The following is a 22098-nucleotide window of genomic DNA, read 5'->3' as shown; positions in this document are numbered from 1 at the left end:
GTAAAGGGTCAGATTTCATCACCCTTGCTTAAGCTAATAACTCGCGTTGCACGCAGTTACACTGGTATCAGTGACTGCTCCTAAAATAAGAACTCTTCAATTTGAGTAAGTGGGGCAGAACCTGGCCTTAAGTGGCAAGTTCACCTGGTTAAGGACTGTATCCGTGTATTTTGTGTCGTACCAGAAAACTACAGAATTCTGTTCTTGTTAGGAGAGGGCTGCAGCTTTCTGAAGGCAGGATGTGTCTGGGTGTTTTGTGGTTTCAAAACATTACTCTGCCCACCAGCATCCCAATGAAGACAGGAAGTACCTTACCAGTTCTAGTGTGTTTTTCTTGCTTACAAGATGGCAATGTTCATTTTTCCCATCATGAACTCCCCCTTCAAAATGGACCCTGCTTGTGTCCTCTGATAAGGAGACCATCAGGCTCAAAATGCAGTCAGAATCTTCTTGCCTATCCCCATATTTGAGGTGCATCTCTGCGGGCTAAAATAGTAAGCTCAATAAAACCACCAAGACCATTCACAATTTCCCAATCTAATAGTGCCTTCTTAGCAGACTAAGCCTTGTGGGGAGGGACAGGAAAGGAGGAGGAGGAAGAAAAGGCTGTAAGCAAATTACTCACAAGATACAGCCAAATTCTTTAATAAGCAAGCAACCAGTACTAGTATAATGGGTCACCCTAAAGAGGCAAAGGGGAAATTATTTTCCTTCGGAAGCAGCCAAGAAAATGATGAAAAGGCAACAGCACAATGAGAAATCCTTCATCAAAAACAGGAAGGAAAATAAAGCCAACCAATTTTAAGCCTTTGACTCTTCCCCCTAGGTATGACAATAAGCATCCCTGCACCCAGAAGTCAGTGCTGGACTCTGTATGTGGAATTCACAAACCCAGATCAGACACCTGAACGAACCCCTTTAAGTGGGGACTGGGATTCACAATTCCCAATACAAAAGAATGCAAGTCTATTAGTGCCACTGCTGACCCTGACAAAGTTAGAAATGTTAAGATACCAAAGACTCCCCAACAACAATTTCCTAATCTACAAGTCTTTCAAAACTCAGTTTTCACCTTTGAGAGGGATTCGGTATGTTGCAGTCCACAGTAATCAGTGAAACACCCAATGTTGTCTGCACTGAGTTTGATCATGAAGACGCTGCTGCACACTCCTTGGCTGGAAATAACATGCAAGGTACAAACACTCCCAAATGGAGACAACAGACAAATATGAATTAAGTGCATGAGGTTATCCTACCCATTTCTAGATAAATAAAGATTTAACTAGTTTAGTTTCTTCTCTGATTTAAGACAACATGCCATACCACCCCCCTCAAACTAGGAGGCTAGGACAGCTGCGGCTCACATATCAGGTTTTTGTGAAAAGCAAATACAGCTCTGTCTAACCCCAAAAGGAGGTAAAGTACTTAATATTTCTAAGGAATAAAAGTCTCCTGAAATAAGAGAGAGACCATCTTCATAGTGTATAAAGGAACAATAGAATTACTCTGTTTCCTATGCAAATCATATTTAAGGCACTTGTGTTGAAGACCACAGAAATTGGCATGTGTTACCAGTAATTTTAGGCAGAATTTCAACATAAGTGATTCAATAATATACAATAAGCAGGCAGTGGCATTAAGCATGCTGCAGCCTTGGCTATAAAGGTCCTCACAAATAAGATTGTCAGCCATTGCAACAAAAAAACATTTATGTCTGTTACATCAAGAAGTGTCAAGCACTCAAAAATGTGATTCAACTATGGACCAAAACTTATGATTTTCATTCTCATTACTGTTCCTAGGTTGCACCAGTACTCATTCTGTACTTTGAGAAGAGGGAATCAAAATCAATAAATACTTAATTCCATGCAACAGGGCATGCAGATACCAAAGAATCTGGAACCATACATTTTAATGCAACTGATGGGCTGCCGCCCAGTGCCTACAAAATGACGCATTTAACCTCCAAGGCAGAACAACAGCATATCCCTACTGACAGCACCAAAGGAGTTGGCCAGAACATGTTCACTAGCAAGTTCCAATATGAGGGAAGTTGAGAGTGGAGACAGCCATGCTCAACAAGAAAAGAAACGGTTGGCACTGCAGTGTACCCTATTCTGTGAAGAATGGACAACTCCTTGGATCTAGCTCCCCACATAGCACCATTAACTAAGTGACAGAATGTCAACTTTTACATTAAGGATAAGCTTGGCCCAATTTCCAGACAGTAAGTGGCAACTGGAGGTTCCTAAATATTTAATAGAGCAGTTTCCCAGCAGACTTATCTAGAATCATAACCAGACTTTAAAAAGTATATATATTTTTTAAGATCTGAAAATTTGTCTTTATTTTTTACAAAATGGATTCCAGGAAGTTTAAAAGGCAATGCCATAGAGGCCTTAGGTGCAGAAATCAGGTGTAGTCATTCAAAGCATTCAAGTAGGAATATGGTAATATAAATATTTGAAAAGCATCTCTTCATAAATGTTCGAAACAAAATGTGTAACTCATTCCAAACTAAAAATTGAGCTGTATAATAGCACATATTTCCCTGAACAGAAAAAATAGAAGCAACTTTTGAAATATTTCTAGAGACCTGAAAGCTTTTTCCTTTGTTAGTTACATTAGAAGACTTGCCTTTGATCAAATTCCTTCCTTTCCCAACAGGGAAAGTATTGTATCAGTTCACCGTTAAAACAGACAATATGTTGCAAATTAACTCTTATAATGTTTTCCAACAAAGCCTAGTGTATAAAGGTGTTGAGGTGGCCTTGAGTTTAATAGTCATCTCCTCTGCTGACAACTTCTTTGCATGTTGGGCGCAATAGTATAGTATGCTCAAACTGTGCTGTATATGAGCCTTTAATATCACACAGAGGAGGATACGGATCCACTATACCCAAGTCACACAGGTTCTTCAGAGCCATTAGATATTTACTTTCCCCAAGACGATCTAGCCATCTGCGGCAGAAGGCAAGAGTGCCAAAGTTTTCATTGATAACATTTAGCAAGTGTTTTGCTCTGGGAAGTCTGGAGAGAAAAGAGAATACATTGGATTAACTGGCAGAAAAAAGTAAAAGGCACAAACAGCATTCATTACAGAACCACCATCAGTAAAGAAGGAAGGGGAATTGGCCTGTGATTCTGGATCACCAGTTGAGGCTCCACTCAAAAAATATTTCTCTCCTTGCAAACAATATGACCTCTACATACAAAGCCCTGTTGGCTTTGCAAACCAGAACAGGAAAAGTCTGAACTCACCCCTGCTAGCTTCCCATCATCCTCACTAAGAAGTAAACATTAAAGCCCAATTAGGATGATTTAAAATCCAACATAATATAGCGTAACATAGTTGGTTAGATTTTTTTTCCCCTAGAAAGAGATATCATTTAAGTGGTAACACAATCATTCACTGTTGATATTAAAGGGTCCTTGCTAGATCTAAAATTTCTAGTCCACTAAAACTGACCAATTTCAAGTTTTATTTCTGAAATCGTATACTTGGTAAGGACTGCAAGGAATAGGTACAAGTTACACATAATCCTCCAGACATGTATGACATACTGCCCAAGAAATAAGCATCTTAAAACTTTGGTATTTCCAGACATAAGCAGTTCCTTTTGCAACACTTTTTTGTATTACACACATATGAAATGCTGTGGATAAAGCAAAGAGGCCTGGAAAAGCCCTGCATGTGAAGTATCACCACACTAATGCTTGCAGTGGTGTAAGAATTTTACGCTAATCACCATTACTTTAGGCCAGAGCAGAAGTGCTCATAGCATGGCCCCGTCAGATTCCAACAAATCTGCATATTCTGCTAAATACCTTGTCACAAAAATAACATAGGAAAGGAACCATTACTTTAAAAAAAAGGTATCTATTTTACCAAAACTGAAGCTGACAAAGGCCAGGTACAGATATTCAAAAACCCTGAGGTGGAACCTATCTAAGTTATGCAGTTTGCTATAAGCAGCGTAGTTTAGATTGGCAGCAAACAGAACACACATTTGCCCTTTGGTGGGGAGGGCAAATCTTAGACCGGGTTCTTCCCTTTTTAAACCCATCTGTGTGTGTCAAACTTCTGTTCTATTATGGGTACAGATCGGTTTCTGGTCGCTCGTACACTTTTTACTGGTAATGTCTATACCTGGCTATTAAGATTACTTTTAGACTAAGTACAGTCAAAAAGCCAAAGTGTGAATCAATTCAATCTTCTCAGGTTGATCTAAGATGCACAGACTGAGTCAATAAGCAAATAAACAAACTTTTACTTTTGATTCCAGAAATGCAGCCACATGCCTGCAGTGGCCTAGGCCAGAAGCCAGAGGGTGCTAGAGCATGCCTCCCTGCTCGGCTGGAACAGACTGCTTGAATCTGGAGGGGATCTCGGACAGAAGTTCAATAAACCAAACTAATTTAAACCAGTTAAGTCTGTTACTACTGATGGCTAAAAAAATGACAGTTACAGGTTTGTTTCTGGGAATTGGCTTGTCAGTAAATATATATTCATTAGAATAATGGTTCAGGGCATCAGCAAGGGTTAATTGATTTCTAAAGTCCTGATCACACAGTTCTCACAGCCTTTAAGGCAGACACAGTGTCTAACACCAGGCCAATGGATGCACACAGCCTGGGAAATTGTGTATACCACAGTTCCATAGCATGCGGTAAGGTGGCACCAGCTTACAAGCCCCAAGAGAACGGGGGCCTGAGGTTCCAGTTTTGGGGGAACAGACCAAATTAGGAAAAGACCCAGAAAGCCCAAATTAGGATGTGTGCCTGTGATGAGCTTCTGAAACAAAGTAATATGCTGACAGGACAGAACATGGACAGTAGATGATCAGAGAGAGACCAATCAGTGACAGCCACGGATGGAGCATCATCAAGAGGGAAAAAGAATAAAAAAGGAGAGACTTTAGAGCAACAAATTGTCCTCGTCCCCGAGAGGAGAACTTAAGGCACATGGACAGAGGGCACACCACTGGCCCATCTCATCCATCCCACTGTGGGGGAGGAGAGGGGCACCTTGGCCTCCAACCTCCAGGCTACTGCCATATGACATTCATGACAAAACCTCAGAGTGAAGCTCGAGTTCTGGCCAGATGCATCTTGACTGATGACAGCCCTAGGATTGGTAGCTATAGAATCACTTGTATTATTATTTTCTGTTATTACTGTGTACCAATAGATTTGCGTATTATCAAATGGAAAGGTTGTGGTCAGTTTGAGGGTTTCGGGTCCCCCTGGAACAAGGCATCCGGGTCATAAATCTAATGCCAATACTTCATCTATCCAGGTTTATTTTAAACTAGTTTCAGCAGTTTTGAAAGCATCTTATGCGCACTGAACTTCTGCGTTACAGATCTGAACTGGTTTCTAATCACACATACCAGTTTGTGTGTAATTTCTGTCCCTACCCCAAGAGTTCAACTCTCTCTATTCTCAAAAGGGGTGATTTAAGATTCTGGAGCCTAAGTCAGAGGGATTCAAGGAAGGAAACAAATGCATTTTGGGAAAGGAAGAGGAGATTGAAGGGAATTATGAAAAAAATTATGAAAAGATTATAAATACAGGAGTTTATAGGTAAACAGTCTAGTACTCAAATGCACCTACATAGCATAGCACATTTCACAGGAACATCATTTATACTACTCTTTTAAAGTCCTCTGAAAGGCTTAATATAAGCTCAGAATCTTTGCTGTGCCAAACCACAGCCCTAAGTGAAAAAAGTAAAGATTAGTTATCTAGTAAATTTAACTTAAACAGATCCAACCTTATTGGCACATGCCCAACATCAAAGTTCTTCATATAATGAGAACATTCCATATCATCATGAACAACACCTTTTCCAGTGCTACCAAAGGTTTCTATAGCATACACTTCACCTTCCTAAAAAGGGAAAACAAAAACACAAACAAGTCATGAAGTAATAGATGAAAGTAAAGATCAATGGTAAAAAACCTGAATGGTAGAAAAGTCATAGATAATTAATAATGAGTAAAATAAAATATGGAGAATTGACAAGAAAGTGATTCAAGTAACTAAACATGCTGTGAGTTCTTTGAGTGCCAAGTAAATGCAAAAAAAATTCGAAGTAGGTTTTCATACAGCACAGAAAAAATAGAGAACTCCAAATAACTGTGCTTAATTTAAGCAGTATTGTCATGAAAGCTAACTTGTTTCAAACCCATAAATACTAACATTTATACAAGTGCACAATTCACAACCCCTCAATTAATTGCTGTCTTAAGAATCAGTTTTTATTAGTTTGCACCCTCCCACATAGCTAAGAAACTACAGTTTATTGTGAAACACCTGGCTAAACTGGAAATAAACTCCTGTACTACACAGATTAAAGTACCAGAAAACACCCATGTGCCCTGTGTAAATTACAATATCATCTCATATACAACACACACCCTGGAATATAGTAATACACACCTTGTTTCTAAAGGCAGAATGAAGAAAAAAGATTTTTCCAATTTATGGCTGCACAGAGCAGGAACAGAGCCTAATCTTCAGATGAATCCCCTCCCTTTCCTGCTTATCAAAACCAGTACCCCTAGCTGCTCCTGAACACTGGTCTCTGTGAGTGGATCTGTGAATCTGAAAATAGCTGAAGAATCTCCAAAGCTATGAAATAAAGCAAAGCAGCCAGCGGACAGCAAAGTTGTCATTAGAAAGGTTAACTTAATTAGTGGAACATCAAGACCATTAAAAAGGAGAAGCAATCCTTCACACCTCTGGAGTGAAGAGCACTTAGCCATTAAGTCAACTGACTTCCTCAGCAGCCTGAATAGCAATGCAACAGGTACACTGTGGAGCAGGAACCAAAAACAGGGTGCTCCCTCCTATCCCCAGCAGAAAATCACCTTAATACATGCATCAATGCTGCCTCCCTCCCCCGTCCCCACCAACTTTTTTTTTTGAGACGTTAGGCTAATTTTTGTGGAAACGGTGTACTGCATGTAAGAAAATGCATACAATCTGATTACAAGAAATTCCAATAATGAAAGTACTTATTTTCATCTGTCCTCTATAAGCATTTCTCTGATAACAGCAGCTGGTACAGCTTACCACCAGCTGCAAGTAAAGAGCATCTTTAACCCACCCATTGCATGAGCTGCACATTTCCTCAATAAGTGAGACAGATGCCTATTTGCAAAAACAGAATTCTAGTTATGGTCAGAATTATCAACCATACACAAAGACCTACCAAATTACAAAGCCCTACCAAATGTGTTCACTAATCATTAAGGATAAGACAATCAGAGAAGCACAACAACAAAAGCAGATGTTTAACTTCCAGTGTTCTTAAATGGGATTTAGGTGTCTAACTTCTTTAGACTAGAGGGTCAGCAATCTACAAGCTATGGGCTGGAGCTGGGATCAGTAACAATTCACTAGTGGAGGGACAGAGGGATAAGCAGCAGTTAGGCTGCAAATGCATCATCATTAAGGAAAGAGGAAGAATGTTACAAAAGTGGTGGAAAAGGGACAGTGACCACCAGGTTGCCAACTCCTGCTTTAGACTAGTTTGAAAATTAAAGGTCCAGTACTATGGAAGCACCAATTAACATAATGTGTTATGACAGACAGCTTAAACACTAAGACAAACCCCCCACCCAAAGTATTTCTTGACTCTTCAGCTGCAATGAACTTTAAAAAAGTATCAGTGAATTTTCCATCAACTTTTTAAAAAGAAAGTCAGAAGCTGTGTTCCTCTCTCAACCCCCAAATGGGTTTGGGGTTTTTTTGGTTCTTTTGTATTAGCATGTAATATTACATATAATTAAATATACATACAAATGTGCAAAGTACTGTAGGAATCTGGATCCTGCTCCCAAATAATTTGAGAAATGCACTGACTTTCATAATGCATAACTGAGCCCTAGCAAACCATCAAAAGCTGAACAGATCTTTCCTCAAAGATTTAGATGTTCCATTAAACAGTCTGAGAATTCTAAATTCTTTCAAACTGGCTATATTTAAATAAACTTTTCAGTCAATGTTATGCTGGCACTAGATTAACAACAAATCATTAATAAAAAAAATTACCAATCCACAATGCTAATTTAGGAAACTTGTGACTAACTTTTTCCACCTCACCCTCCTAATATCCCTTAGTCCTTTCTGCAGGAGACAACAGGATGGATACAAGAAGAAAAACTACCAGCCTCCATGCTTATTCCATTAGTGGAATGCACAAGCTTTAATATTTCAAGCTGCTCATCATACCAGTCCAGAATTTCAACTTTAGAAAGATAGTAGAGAGCCAGAGTATTGAAAGTGGTAGGAGCAAAGCCTTGCAATTGCAATACCAAGTCCCAAAGTGATGTTCAGTTATACATAGAAATGGCACTAGGTATTTCTAAAGTTATTTTCTACTGTCATTGTGCAACATGGTCAAAAACACTATACCTCTGGACTAGGCAGGAAGACATTTTCTTATTGTGGCATGTGGAAAAAATGCCTAAACAGAAAAAAAAAAGCAAGATCTCTTACTTTACCTCCATTCTTGTTGCTTCTCCTCCCTTGACAATGGGCACAGTTTTTCCAGCATGTATTCTATATTGCCCAATTGAGTGTCCATTCAAATTGCGAATTGGTTTCACTGTTCAAGAAAACAAAACAAAATACAGTTAAAGGTAAGTTGCTAACAACTGTTTCACATTTCAGTGTCAGTGACTTTTGGACACAAAGATTGACCTTGATCAACTGAAAAAAGGTCTGAAATAATTCAAATGAACCTTTAAGTACAAAGTCCTGCACTTGGGATAGAACAACTGCATGCACAAATACAGAACATGGGTGCCTGGCTAGCCTACAGTATTGCAGAGGACCTCTGGGGGTTGCAGGAGAGGAGGGTACAGTAGACCATAAGCTGAATGTGAGCCAACAGTGTATTCTTGCTGCAGAAAGGCAATAAATAGCATGTTCAGCTGTATTAACAGGAGTGTCAGTTGCAAATCAAGGAAAATAATTCTTCCACTCTTTTCAACGATGATGAATCTCACCTAGTGGAACAGATTATGCTAAGGCTGTTAAAATCTTCCAAGGATAGAGATTTCAAGGGCAAGATAAACCAGGGATTGACCACTATAGCCTGCAGAACCATTTGATCCAGCCCACAGATGTAGGATTTTGGTGGTATTTGTCAGCAGGGACAACAGGCAGCAGCAGGCACTTTGCCTATGCCACCTTGGGGACAAGTGATGGTGGCTAGATCCTAACACCTGCCTACCCATCTCCAGCCCAAGCAGACAGTCATTCTGGCCCGCAGCCTAAAAAGGTTGCTGACCACTGGAACAGCCAAACACCTGTCTAAGTTGGTTTAAATAGGAATGATCCTACTTTCAGCAAGGGATTGGAGAAGAGCTCCTGAGACCCTTTCAAGTGATACTCTCCTGCACTTCCGTGAAGACCTACAAATATTAGCAGGAGTGAAGAGAAAACTACTCAGTTCTTGTATATATTTCAGCTAAACAGATATTATTGTATTGTATATACTATGCCATGGCTTTATTAACAATGAGATAGCAGGATAGATTTGCATCTCGTAGACTAACTAAATCAGACATGGATAGATGAGATTTCTTGAGCCCAAGCTCATTTCATCAGATGCTATGAAAGGACATGCACCAACCAGTGCACCAGAGTAATTTGAATACTCCTAAATCAGCCTTTATGAAAACAATTTAGAACATTAAGCAGCAGGTACTAAATTATTTTCTGTGAATTTTGCAAACTAGAATTGCAAATGGCTGTTCCTACTTTTAGCCTCACTGGCCATGTTGAGAGAAGTGTGGCTATGTGGCATGTGACATTGCAGACACATCTGTGGCGCCACATACTGCATGTTTAGCTGTTCTTTGTGCTGCAAGGAATATCCAGTGATCAAAAAACCCATGGAGGAAAAAAAAAAAAGCAAAGTGGTACATACAGGGGCAGTGCGTGCTGCTCAAAATTGAAGCCTGGCTGACTGGAGCCACAGTCCAACTGATGATCAGGCTCCATGCACCTAGATCACTCCTGCTCCAGCCCCAAGAGGCCCCCAGGACCCCAAGTAAAGCTGCTGGGGCCAGCCTCCCCTACCCCTGCGCCAAAGGGCACATGGCACAGGCATTCCCAGGGACAAATAGCAGCAGCACAAGGTGTGCTGCTGATAGTTGTCCCTAGGGAACCAAACGTCCACATGTGTGGACATGGCCACTGAGTACAATAAAAAGGTAGATGCGATAATCTATTGACTGTCTGCCAAAGATATAAGAAAGTTTGAAAAAGGATGGAGAAGTTTTCAAAAAAACAGTAACATTCCTTAAGGTTTAAGTAAACTGGTCCTAGACGTACGCATCTACAAATTACGTGCGTCAGGCTTCTGTTACTGCAAAGAAAGATCATGTCAATGGCTAGGAGTAAAATAGGAATTGAAGACACACACCTCCCCTCCCAGACTACTCTTCTTACATACTTTAGGAAGAGAAAACTTGCCTTGATATGTTTTGCCATCAATTTCAACCTCATATGACTCCATGACCTCTTGGATAGCCTCACCAACATCACAGAGACGAACATCTATTCCAGCACACTGAAATAAAAGATATATCTATATATGAACAGAAATAGAACGTAACAGAACATATACATATATATATTCTGTTATATTATATTCTGTCATATTATATAAACAGAAAAGTTTAAAAACTTATTATGAAATACAGGTGCTTTACACATGTATGAAGAATTCAGCAAAACTTAATTGTAATAGATATCATACCTTTATTCCAGTATTGGTGGCATCTTTTACAGCTTGTAATAGTTTGTCATATTTTGGATTAAATGTGACTGTAAAAGCACAGTCTATAATACGGCCTGAAATTAGCAGAAGAAATTAATTTGAAACAATTTTTGCATTCAGTAAAACAAATCAACAAAGTATTTTTGTAATTTACAAGCAAAAACTAACCACTAATGTGTGTTCCAAAATCTATTTTGCAGATGTCATCATATTGCAGTACTGTTGGATCTCCAGCATTGGGAGTGTAGTGGGCTGCACAGTTATTTAGAGAACACCCAGTGGGAAATGCAAGACCTGCACTTAAACCATTCTCTTTTATCAGCTTGCGTGAGCAGTCTTCTAGTTTTTCACTAGGAAAAAACAGTTTCAGTTAAACTCAACATTTATTGAATGCATTTTAAAGTACTTATTACAAGCGGAAGAAAAAACCTAAAAAAAAAATGACTAAAACTAAACTTAAAAATATCAGCCTAATCAGTGAAACTAAACTACATAGCAGGATCTCCAGCGCTGAAAAGTACACTTAATGTTTTAATTCTACATTTTACTACTTTGTTTGACCATGCCTATTCGTTTTTCCAGCATTTTTAACCAAGTCTGAAAGCATATGCTTAACTTTTTTTCTGAATAGTTAAGTATAGGTTGTTCATCTCACAATACAAGGTCTAGGTAAGTAAACCCGACTAGGTAAGTAAACCTGACTATTTCTAATATACCATCATACAGCAAAAACTTTTTAATCCCAAACTGTTTAAGACGGTAAACTTAAAAGATGACAGCATGTATTAAAAAAAAATGTTTGTATATGAACAAAAACTGGGATAAAAAAAGCTTATTACAAAAGTATTTCTTCTTGGCACTGTCTACACTGGGGTTTCTATAGTCAGTTATAAAGCTACACTGATTTTGTTTATGACTAGTGGAAACCCATATGAAGTCTCAGGGTAATGATGTATACTGCAGCTCATACCAGAAGAGCTTACCCTGATTTCATTCAAGAGGTATTCACTCATAAAAAAAGTACCCTGGGGAGGGGAAAAAATGAGGGGGGGTTTGTAGCCAAGTCCCAATAACCTGCAACATAAAAGGAAGGAAGGCCTTGTTTTGAGAAAATTGTTTTTTTATAAAAACTAAAGAATTCAGGTCAAATAATTCAACACCATGATTTGTTTCAGCCAGGCAGACAAAAATGAAGGTAGCGGTCCTCCACTCTGCCCAATGAGATATTTTGCCACTGCATCTGGCAAATATAATTTACAGTAAGTTTTGAGACCAAGTTTCTCTCATGTTCGAATATCAAAAGCCAGATTCACAGAGTTTACCACCTGAACACAATACCTTTCTATTACCCTGACCCACAACATTTTAAATTTTAGGACTTTACTACAAATTGGTGATCAGTATTGCAATCATCACACACACAACAAAATTAGGTCTATTTTTAATTAGCTAAGCTAATGGTCTTCTTTAATTTTAGTCTCATCTGCAAGACAATACTAACCAATAACAACTCAAAGTCTACAGAACACGCCTGAATTCTTATGGAATCACAGGAGGAGGGTTAGAGTTGTGTTTGTGCTCCCCCAAAAAGTAACAGCAAAGTGAAAGTGACAGCAGTGAAAAATTGGTGCATGCAAGAATACATGTATGAATAATCCTTCCATGCTGAGGTGTATATACAGATGCTTGTTTTGTGCCTGTTTTCCCATTTGTAAGACTAGATTCCATCTGTGCTATTCCTCCATATAACACTTTGCCCAATGCTGGCAAGAGTTGAGCAGAAATGCTTTTGCCATGATCACTTTCACTTGCTGCCTCTCCTAGAACCACTGGGGAAATTACATGCAAGGGTATCAGAAGCACAAACTAAAAGAAACCTAATAAATATACAACTCAGGTGATAAGGAAAATAGAAAACTGGAGTTTTAATTACTGCAGCACTTGACAACCACAGTCCCTGAACTTTCAAACATCTTAGAATAAATCAAAAGTTGCTGGCAGTACTTTTCAATAAATCCCACCCCACTGATTAACACAGTGGTGTTGAAGAATTCTGTATCAGGAAAAAAAAAGAAATTAGCTAATTTTCTCTGATAAACAAAAATTCCCAGTTTTGGATTAAAAAAGTAACCCAAAATCCATATTGTTCTGTGATTAAAATGAAACACCATTTGTACATAGATCTATATACAAATGGTGTTTCATTTTAATCATGGAAAAGTGAGAATTGTGTGTTCCTTTTTTTAATCTGAAAAATTGGAGATTTTTTTTTTTTTTTATCCAAGAAAACCAGGATCCCCTGGAAATAAGTGAGGGATACTACAAAGACCCACCCAAAAGTGCCTTATAGTAAGAGCACCCATGTTTTTCTCAGTACCTTGCTCAAACTATTTTAAAAAAATTTTAAGACTAAAAAAAGAAAGAGAAAAAAAATCTTTACGGCAGAATCTTTCAAAAAAAAGGTCTATAGTCTTACCAGATATCTATCATTGTCATCCCAGGTTTGATCCAGCTCATAACATATTTCCTCACTTGTCTGTGTGCCTCTGCAGCCTCCCGAAAATCATTCCACATCTCCTCACTGGCTTGATCTAGTGCTTTCTTTTCTTCGCTTGTAGTTCTCCAAGCAGCTGTTCGCCTTTAAAGTAAATATGAAGTATTAGCATTAAACCCAAAGCGTAATAACACATTCACACACCACCAGCTGCCATCAGCACAAAATTTACTACAATTTTCATCTGAAGATACAAGCCTAGTGTACACAAGGGCTCAGTCATGGTGTAAAATACAGGTTCCACGAACTGGACCACAAGCTTCCTTGACTCAATCATTGGGGATGCTGACAGGATAGGAGAGGGAGCTGCCAGTTGCCTGACAGAGTCAAGGATTTGACTACCATCTTACCAGTGCTTCCCAGGAGCATTCCTGATTGGACCTGAGCACCCACAGAATAGACACAGATCTCTGGCTGGCCACTCAGTTGACAGAGAAGTGAGAGGAGTCAGCTTTCTCCTTCCTTGCAGCCTTTTCTACCATGCTTCACTAGAGATGGTTGAACAGTAGGGCACAGAGGCCCAGTGGTAGAGAAGGGAAATAACCTCTGCATACAGCCTAAGTGTGCAAAGATTTTAAGCTACTGTGTCTTCAAGTCTGTCTGCTTCTGTAGAAGAGGCAATAAAAATAGCAGATTTCTCAGAGGTGGAGCTGAATTTCTGCCGTTAGTGAGTGACAGATTTGCTCTGCCTCCAATTTTGCATCAAGCAAAGAACTACTGTGAGAGATTTTAGGGTCCTTGCTATGACTAAAGAATTGATAAGCAGGAGTCCACGCTGTATTTGCACCCAATACCACCTTCCACAAAAAAAAAAAAATAAAAAAATTAGCTTTTACAAGTCAAGAAAGTAAAATTCTTCAATCAAGCTATACTCCAAAAGAGTTCCCCCACCTCAAGTCAATTGGGTGTGCACATATAACATAAGTACATTTATGCAAGGTATAAAGGTATGCAACACCTTTGTTAGTTGTTGAAAATCAGATTAACTTTCCACAATTAATAAATAATTTTGTTTCTAAATGTTAATGATTTTATGATATTTAGAGGAAGTCCTGAATAAAAATATAATTGTAGCCTGTGATCATACAAACACTTACAAAACCTAACTTTAAGTAAATGATTAGTCTCACTGAAGTGAATTGGATAATATACTTCAAGTAAAGTTATAACTGCTTCAGTATTTGCAGGATTGGCATCTACAATATTGTCACACACAAAAAAGAAAATACTGTAATATTCCTAATAAAGTAAGATCTCTTATCGGTAATTGTATTTTATAATAAAAACCCTTACAGATTCCTTACACATTTTATTCTGAAGCTAAAGTGGCACAAATTTTCAAACTGGTTTTACAAAGATTCAATATAATAAAAACTGCTCCATCCTGCATTCAGATTAACATATGTGTAAGTTCAGAGTAACATATTTAGCACGCCTTCCTAAAGTCAGGAAAAAATACTACATTTAAAATGTTTGCATGCTCTTTGCAAAACTCAACTTTAGTTTGAAGGCACATGGATTTGAAATAAAGTCAAAAAAATTCAGACAGAATTAAGAAAAAGCCATGTTTAAAAAATTAAACAAAAAATCCTCTATTATACTATCCAAACGAAACTAATTTTTGCTAGACTCCTGCTCCCCCCAAGGTCCTGAATAATTTTTCTGGTGTTTTACTTAACATGTTAGACAAAGCATAGACGTTTCTAGGTTAAAATGAGAAAATCCAATACAAAAACATTTAAATTAATTTAAATATTGTGCTTAAGCACAACTTATCTTCATCTGAAAATGTTTTACATGGTGTAGAGTATTCATTATCTTTCAGTATGCTTTATAGATCTGTCAGTCAGCTGCAATCAGGCTCTCTACTATTTCTATCTTATTCTAATAAGAGACACTGGTCTCACAAAAAGGGCTGGAGAAGCTCATATGTACTCTTCCCCCTCCCAGTCTCCAGCAGTGTTTTAACAGTAACAGCAAAAATAAAACTGAAGCATCAGCAAGCACATGTACATCATGCATTTTGCTCGGTGGCACTCTCCCATGTAGACAGAGGCCTATAAACATAATAGAAAGACCACTGAACAAAACAAACAAGCCCAAACATCTTTAAATGCAATTTTTAATGGTGCTCTAAAATATATACATTTTAATTACCTATTTAGAAAAATCCAAGTTAACAAATGTCTGTTTAAAATCCCATATAATAGTGTTGCTACTCCTGCTCCCAATGAAATCAGGAGAGAAAAAAAAATCCACTGACTTCACTGGGAACAGGCCCACAATCAAAATTTAATTTTGTTTCATCATTTATAAAATGGAATAATTACCTGCTATAGGAAATGTTCTGACATGCACTTTTAACACTTCAAAGCAGATTTAAATTCAGCTAATTGCTTAAGTAAAAAATGCTAGCTCAGCACTCAAATGTTAAACTAATCTAAATACAAAGTTGCAGCAAAACTTAAACAGGGTTTCTGAAACATAAAATTATATAAAGCAGCTATTTCTAGTTCTTTAAAAACCACATTCCTGTTGATGACAATGTTTCTGGTAAAGGAAAAAAGGTGCCTCTCTAAAATAACTCTTTAAAAAGGTTGTATTTAAAATAAATTTTGAAGAAAACATTAAAATATGTATTAATTAACTTTTCTGTACTTGGCAGTATTTCTCAACTTAACAAATGTGAAAAAGATGCATCATCTCTTAATAAGTTAGAGAAGTGCCTGAAATGTTTATGGCCTAAATTCTTTACTACATTACCTAAGCAGAGTCACTCAGTGGAAAAAGGTCCATTTAAAAGGTTGAATTCCTGAGGAGCAGAAAGGTCACTTCTCCCAGGTCACCAGTTCATGTGTTAGGTATGTCCTGCAGAAGTCACACTACTGAAAGACTAATGATTTATCTGAACAAAACAATCATATATACAAATAAATTTGAATATGCTTCTGCTGAAGGCTGCTCAAAATGTCTCATAAAGGTGAACTTGAAGATAAATACGAAGGGTGTGTGTTTGATTCTTTTAGTTGAGAAAAGGGATCTATACATATTGAAAACACAGGGTTTCTTCACCTTGTTAATCTACCTTAGAAGCATTAAGAGTACAGTACCTATGTAGAATGTTTTATAACACAAAAAGAAATAAAATCCTATCCAAATATAACACTGCTGTGACGTGATGCTTACAGCAAATTCATTAATTAATCTTTTAGGGTATACTGAACTCTCATGTTCATGGCCATACTACTTGTTATATTCCTTACTAGAAATATTCTATACATAGTCCGTATAAATGCCTATAAAAAAATCCTAGTTTTTTAGCTACTTTTCCACCCATACAATATGAAATGCAAATCTTTCAGAAGTGAATAACAGATGCGAAATATTTGATTTTTAGTCACTTCAGAAGATATACTTTTCCCTTGGTTGAAACAAAACTGTTTTTATTAACTCACAGGAAGTCCTAATGCCTTTAAAGTTCTTTTTACACTTCTGATTCAAGGCAGAATCAGAAGCAGGACTGTTCACCACATTTCAAAAATAAATACATAAATGCCCCAAAACACTCAAGGTTCTTGCAAAACCTTGTTATTGCAGGTCATTAAAAAAACTGTAAAAAACAAACAAAGAACCTCAAGTGACAAGAGGTGCACATCCCAGCCCAAGAAATTATTAGGAATTTTTTGCCTATTCCGTTAATACTGCAAAAAACTTCTATCAACCCTAACAGATTTATGTAATCCTGAGGATACAAGGTAAACAGCATGTCATCCAGCAGGCAGATCGGGGGCCTCCCTGCACCCCCACGAGGGCTGCGGGGGCTGTGCCAGACTGCTCCCAGCGGTGTGGGTCCCCACACCTGGATCACAGAAAGCTGGTTCAGCAGGCTTGGTGCCAGAGGGAGCTGTGGCCACCCCTAGGGGAGGGCGAATCGAGGGACCACCCCAGGCCCTGCGAAGCAGTCATGGTGACTGTGCTGTCGCCACCAGCATCACATCCCATCCCGTCCCACTGCTTGCTACCACCCCCCCACCAGCAGCGCTGCTGCCAATGGTGGCGGTGGCTTCTTTGAACCCAGGGCACAGGTGATCGGGGCAGAGGCAGGTCCCCACACAAGCTGATCTGCCCCAAGCCCTGCACCCTCCTTGAATCAGGTCTGGTGTGGGAACCTGCCCCTGGGTGCCCTGGATGCAATGATGGCAGCGGCAGGACACAAAGCCAGTGGCGCAGTCACCAGAGCCACTCCGCCTGGCTCTGCATGGGGCCTGGGGCAGTCGCCTCAATTCACCCTCCGCTGGTCCCAGGGAGCCGAACCAGCCTCCTGTAATCTGGCAGGCAGGTTGGGGGCCTGCACCCCCGGAAACAGTCCTCCCGGGGGTGCAGGCAGGCCCCTGGTTTGCCTGCCAGATGACAGGAGGCTGGTGCTGTCAGCTGGGGCCAGCACCAGCACAGACCTCTCCTGCATGGGCTGCGCCCAATGCCAGTCCCAGCCAGCAGCACCAGCCTCCTGTCATCTGGCAAGTAGATCAGGAGCCTGCTTGCACCCCTGGGAGGGCTGCAGGGACTGTGCTGAACTGTTCCCGGGGGTGCGGGCGAGCCCCCATCTGCCTGCCGGATCATAGGAGGCTGGTGCTGCCGCCTGGGACAGCACTGAAGCCATGAAACTCTAAATATTTTGTGTGCCCTTGTTTCATTTCAAAGCTGTTTTGAAAGCTTTTGTTTTGTTTTGAGTTTGCATTTTGAGCTTGAAACACATCAAAAAACGCTTCAAAACAAAACACCAGGTGAAATTTCACACAGCCCTACCAAGCAGCACTGGTCACATGTTCAATTTAAAGCACGATTAGAACAGGCCACAAAGTTATTTCATGTATTTTGTGTAATCACTGTGTGGTTTACTCTCCATTTTATCATGCCATTAACTGAATGAGCATGAGGCTGGGTTAACAGTGCAACTATGGTGGCACAAGCTTCAGCACAGGTTGTACAGTTCTGCCAGATACTCTTGCTACTCACTCACATGTGTTTGCAGTGAAACCTGTGCTTGCCATAGCTTTACTGTTAGGGGTACACCGATAAAGGATTTTTTGGCGGATACCAATGGCTGACTATTAACCAGCCATATTGGCTAATATCAATCTGACCGGTGACATGCAACCCGGCACCTTGGGGAGCAGTGTCGGGCTAATAAGTCTATGACGGGGAGGGAGGGGCAAATGGAGGCCCCCTGAAGTGAGGGATAGAATGGGGCAGGGGTGCATTCGGGATGGGTGGGGGCAGGCAGCAATGGTGGTGCTGGGAGGGGTGGCAATGGGGTGGGCTGCAGCAACTCCAAAAATTGCCGTAGCCACCCCTGCCGACATCTGCCCACCCCAAGCGCAGGCCCAGCCCAACCCCTTCGCCAAGAGCAAGCTGGCACAACCCCTGGCCCTGAGCCTGCAGTGGGCAGCCTGCCCTCACCCCACACCCAAATGCAGGGGGGCGCATGCCCTCATGCTTCCCTGGGGATGCACGCAGTGCTCCCGGGATAGCATTCACTTACCTGGTTAGGCAACACCTACCCCTGCCTCACACCCTCCCTCACTGCGGAGCCTTGATCTGCCCCCCCCACCAACCCCTTTCCCTTCAGACTTACCTGCAGGATGCTGCTCTCCAAGCTGCCAGGCTGCATTCCTGGCCACATGCATACTGTGACTGCACTCATGCACATGGCATTTATCAGTGACATTATCAGCTACACTGGTCAAAAATGCTGACTGCTGATAAAGTTAATTTTCCTTTTAGCAGTGCCAATCCAATATGCAACTGATATATCAGGGCACCTCTATTTACTGCTACTATTGTTTCAGTTAGCTAAATTAAAGCTTATTTACCATACCTTCCAAATGTAATGTAGATATACTTCAATAAACCTTGGAGAAAAGGGTCAAGACAAGACCCAATGGAATGGTGAGGAACTGGTTACTTAGTTTCCAATCTTTGTTTCTCAAGTTTAAAAAAAACAAAACAAAAAAACACACCATAAAAAAAAAAACACAGAATGGTCCCTGTTTAGAACATATTTTCAACCTCCTCACTGTATCAGCTCTCAGTCCTTGCCAACTCTGAGGCGGCAATCTGAGGTATGAAACAAAAAATAATAAAATGTTCTATAAATACTTGATTGTAACATCCTGTATTGCTAAAAGAGGAAATTTCAATTAAAGTAAAACCCACTGGAAAATATCTGGAAAAAATGGCTAGAAGGAATTGACAAAAAATATAAATTTAAGCAACTATAGATCACCCCCCCAGGAGAAACTGCCCATTACAGCAGTAGAAGTTACTCAGAAATGCAAGCAAGGTTTAAAAACATTAGACATAAATGTTCACACACCATAATTTGCATCCCACCCCCTACACCGAGTCAAAGCCAAGCCCCCCAGAACCTGAAATCAAAATAAAAAGTTATGGCTGATATCAAGCCATTAAAGAAACCCTGACCTACTAGCACACACCAAAGCTACAGCAGAAAAAGAGATCAGGATTTTATAGCTGGACTAAGTCAGAGCAACAGAATTTCTCCTGCCCCAAGCACAGCCCTGGCCCTACCCCCCCCACCAGGAAGAGCTTGGCCCCACCCCCAGCTCCAGCAGCAGCCCACCCTTGCCCTGCAGACAGATCCAGGGGGCATATGTCCACCATGCCTCCCCTAAGAGCATGCACAGCGGAGCCGCCCCCCCAGACGAGCCGCTTATAGCTCTGTCCCACGCCCCTGCTGGGCAGCCCCTGCCCCACTCCCTCCCTCACTGTGAGGACCTCAATCTGCACAGCCTGCCCCCAATCCCTTCCCTCCAAGAGACTTCCCAGCCAGATGCTGCTCTCCAAGCTGCTGAGCTGGCTGTGTGCATGCACACCGCATTTACTGACAATATTATCAGCCACAGCAGCCAAAAAAAGCCAATTCCCGATAAGGCCAATTTTCCTTTTATCAGTGTCGATATGATACGGACCAATGTATCAGTTCACCTCTAATATTTATAAGTTACATATTCTGCTTCCAAACAATACGACTCATACTGAAAAAAATCCTATGCCTCACTGAGGTGCTGGACAGTGCTACTAGACCATATTCAAGATCATTTCAGTAAGGGGGTCCCAGGATAGCCGGTTTTATAAACAAACAAACAAACAACCACACAGCTGTTTTTATAAACAAACAGATTCTTAGGACTTTTTCATACATACTAGTGCCTCATGCTACAGGCTCCAATTCGCCCCAAGTCTCTCAGTCACCTAACATGTTGTCAACTGATACCAAGCACCCACTGCTGATTAGCAGAAGCAATATTGAAAATTAATCAAATCAGGAAGAGGCGGGGGGAGAAGGAGGTGGAAGACAAAACTAAAACTTAAATCTCTGAAGACTAGGAACTACACAATTAAGGTACATTGTTCCCCCACACATTCAGGGATGAAACATGATAGATCAGTTATGCCTACAGAGGTCTGGCTGAAGCAAGGACAGAAATTTTAGATGTATGTGTGCATGGTGGGCCAAGCTGGGATACCACTCAGGCTAAGCTAAAAAACCAACTTTTTATATGCTGATAACTTCTAAAAGCCAGTGACTTAATGGGATGGGGCAAAAGTGATGTGGAAGTTGTGGCAGAAGACTACATATTGCAGTAGACTGGAGTGGGGTCTTGGAAACGCAAGACAGTCTCCTATCACATATTTAACATTATTATAAATCACCATTCAATACAACTGTGAGGATGCTGGGACCCAGGCCATGCTTATGATTCATCTCACCAACCCTGTTAGCAACTACATATTCCACAAATATTTCAGTGCAGAACCATAAACCCTATTCCACTATAGGAAAGGGTACAAGAAAGAAATCAGAAATCATGTAATAGTCTTTACCCAGCCATACCATCTCACCTGAAAAATCTAGCTACAATTCTACAAACAGCTACTAACTCCAAAAAGCACACATTTCTTTCATGAAAAAAAGCCCAAAACAAAACCAGAAACGAATTTAGCACAAGGAAAGGTTAAAGAAATGCTAATAAACTTAATAAGGCAGTAACTGACAAGGTACTGTGCATTAGTCTACCAAGAGAAGAAATGGGAAAAAAATCATCACTTAAACCATGAAAAATTATAAATATATACAGCAACATATCTATCTGCTCTGGGAGGCAAAGGCAGACAGTTAAATGCCTTTACAGTCTATGAATCTATGATCTGTAAAGTCAGAAGGAACCTCAGAAGATCACTGGATCCAGCCCCCTGCACCAAGCAGGAAAGATAACTGGGGGTCAGGTGATGCTAGCAAAGTGACTGTCCAGTCTCCTCTTGAAGAGTTCATAGTTGGTAGGATCAGAAGAGACCTGAGCAGATCATCTAGTCTGACCCCCTGCCGTGGCAGGAAAGAGTACTGGGGTCAAATGACCCCGGCCAGGTGTTCATCCAGCCTCCTTTTAAAGACCCCCAGGGTAGGAGCCAGCACCACTCTGCTTGGAAGTTGGTTCCAGATCCTAGCCACCCTGACAGTGAAGTATCACCTCCTGATGTCTAGTCTGAATCTACCCTCTGCCAGCTTGACCATTATTTCTTGTCACTCCTGGGAGTGCGTGGGGGAACAGGGACTCCCCCAATGCCTGCTGGTCCCCTCTGACCAGTTTGTAAACAGCCACTAGATCCCCCCTCAGCCTTCTCTTGTGGAGGCTGAACAGGTTCAGGTCCCATAGCCTCT

At 40.4% G+C, this 22098-nt stretch overlaps 1 protein-coding gene across 1 annotated transcript in view; it reads right to left on the bottom strand.

The window, feature by feature from the left end:
* Window positions 1–2320: 2320 nt before the first annotated feature.
* The window catches only part of METAP2 (methionyl aminopeptidase 2), a 28536-nt gene continuing 8758 nt past the window's right edge, over window positions 2321–22098 (bottom strand). The window contains exons 5-11 of the mRNA XM_019545070.1: window positions 13278–13439; window positions 10970–11151; window positions 10781–10875; window positions 10495–10591; window positions 8514–8617; window positions 5777–5892; window positions 2321–3030 (exon numbers count right to left, since the gene is read on the bottom strand). Of these exons, the coding sequence (XP_019400615.1) occupies window positions 2778–3030; window positions 5777–5892; window positions 8514–8617; window positions 10495–10591; window positions 10781–10875; window positions 10970–11151; window positions 13278–13439 (1009 nt within the window). The 3' untranslated portion in view covers window positions 2321–2777. The remainder of the gene's footprint in view (window positions 3031–5776; window positions 5893–8513; window positions 8618–10494; window positions 10592–10780; window positions 10876–10969; window positions 11152–13277; window positions 13440–22098) is intronic.

Source organism: Crocodylus porosus, unplaced genomic scaffold (assembly GCF_001723895.1).
Source record: "Crocodylus porosus isolate Cpor-Errol unplaced genomic scaffold, CroPor_comp1, whole genome shotgun sequence".
NCBI classification, from domain to species: Eukaryota; Metazoa; Chordata; order Crocodylia; family Crocodylidae; genus Crocodylus; species Crocodylus porosus.
Note: the sequence above shows the minus strand (reverse complement) of the source record. Positions and strands in the feature narration are given on the sequence as shown.